Source organism: Lipotes vexillifer, unplaced genomic scaffold, assembly GCF_000442215.2.
Source record: "Lipotes vexillifer unplaced genomic scaffold, Lipotes_vexillifer_v1.1 scaffold4, whole genome shotgun sequence".
Lineage (NCBI taxonomy): Eukaryota > Metazoa > Chordata > Mammalia > Artiodactyla > Lipotidae > Lipotes > Lipotes vexillifer.
Genome location: NW_006785876.1, coordinates 3,034,773 through 3,035,340, shown reverse-complemented (window position 1 = coordinate 3,035,340; position 568 = coordinate 3,034,773). Strand labels below are relative to the sequence as shown.

Sequence of the window (568 nt, the reverse complement as noted above, 5' to 3'; positions counted from 1 at the left end):
GCTGGTGCAGGCAGGACAGTGGGCTGTCCTCTTGGAGGTCTGGGATCCTCAGCACCGCACTGCTGGGCTGCAGTGGTGGCTCCTCCTCCCCCCTCCTCCCCCACCCCACTCCCCCTCCTTGAATCATAAAGCCAGATCCCAGTCCTGATGATTACTCAACCTCCAGGAGCCGGTTCCTGTGGGTAGCGCCTGACGAGCCTGACCCTCTCCTTTCTGCATTTCAAGGGAAAGACGAGATCTTGCACAAGGCACCCTGCGTCTGTCCTCCACAAGGGAAGGGTGACATGGAGCCTCTTGGGCTGCTCATCTTGCTCTTTGTCACAGGTAGGATTCCCTCCCTCCGCTGCCTTCTTTCCCTCTCCTTCCTTGAGTATATGGCAAGTGGGTGGGTGGGTAGGGAGCACTGAGCCAAAGCGTGAAGATGGCTGAAATTCTCGGCATGTCCTGCACCTCCTCTTCTCACTGTGCCCCATATCCTTCATCATCTCCCTCTCTCCCCAGCATCAGATTCTTCATGTATGTGGAAGTGTCAGAGGCTGATGGATTCGGACACCTAGAAAGGGAAAGA

General features: G+C 56.5%; 1 protein-coding gene across 1 annotated transcript in view; it reads left to right on the top strand.

Annotated features, from left to right (window-relative positions):
• The first annotated feature begins 213 nt into the window (after positions 1-213).
• LOC103068997 (triggering receptor expressed on myeloid cells 2) overlaps positions 214-568 on the top strand; it is a 4,509-nt gene continuing 4,154 nt past the window's right edge. The window contains exon 1 of the mRNA XM_007458194.1: positions 214-324. Coding sequence (XP_007458256.1) covers positions 285-324 — 40 coding nt within the window. The 5' untranslated portion in view covers positions 214-284. The remainder of the gene's footprint in view (positions 325-568) is intronic.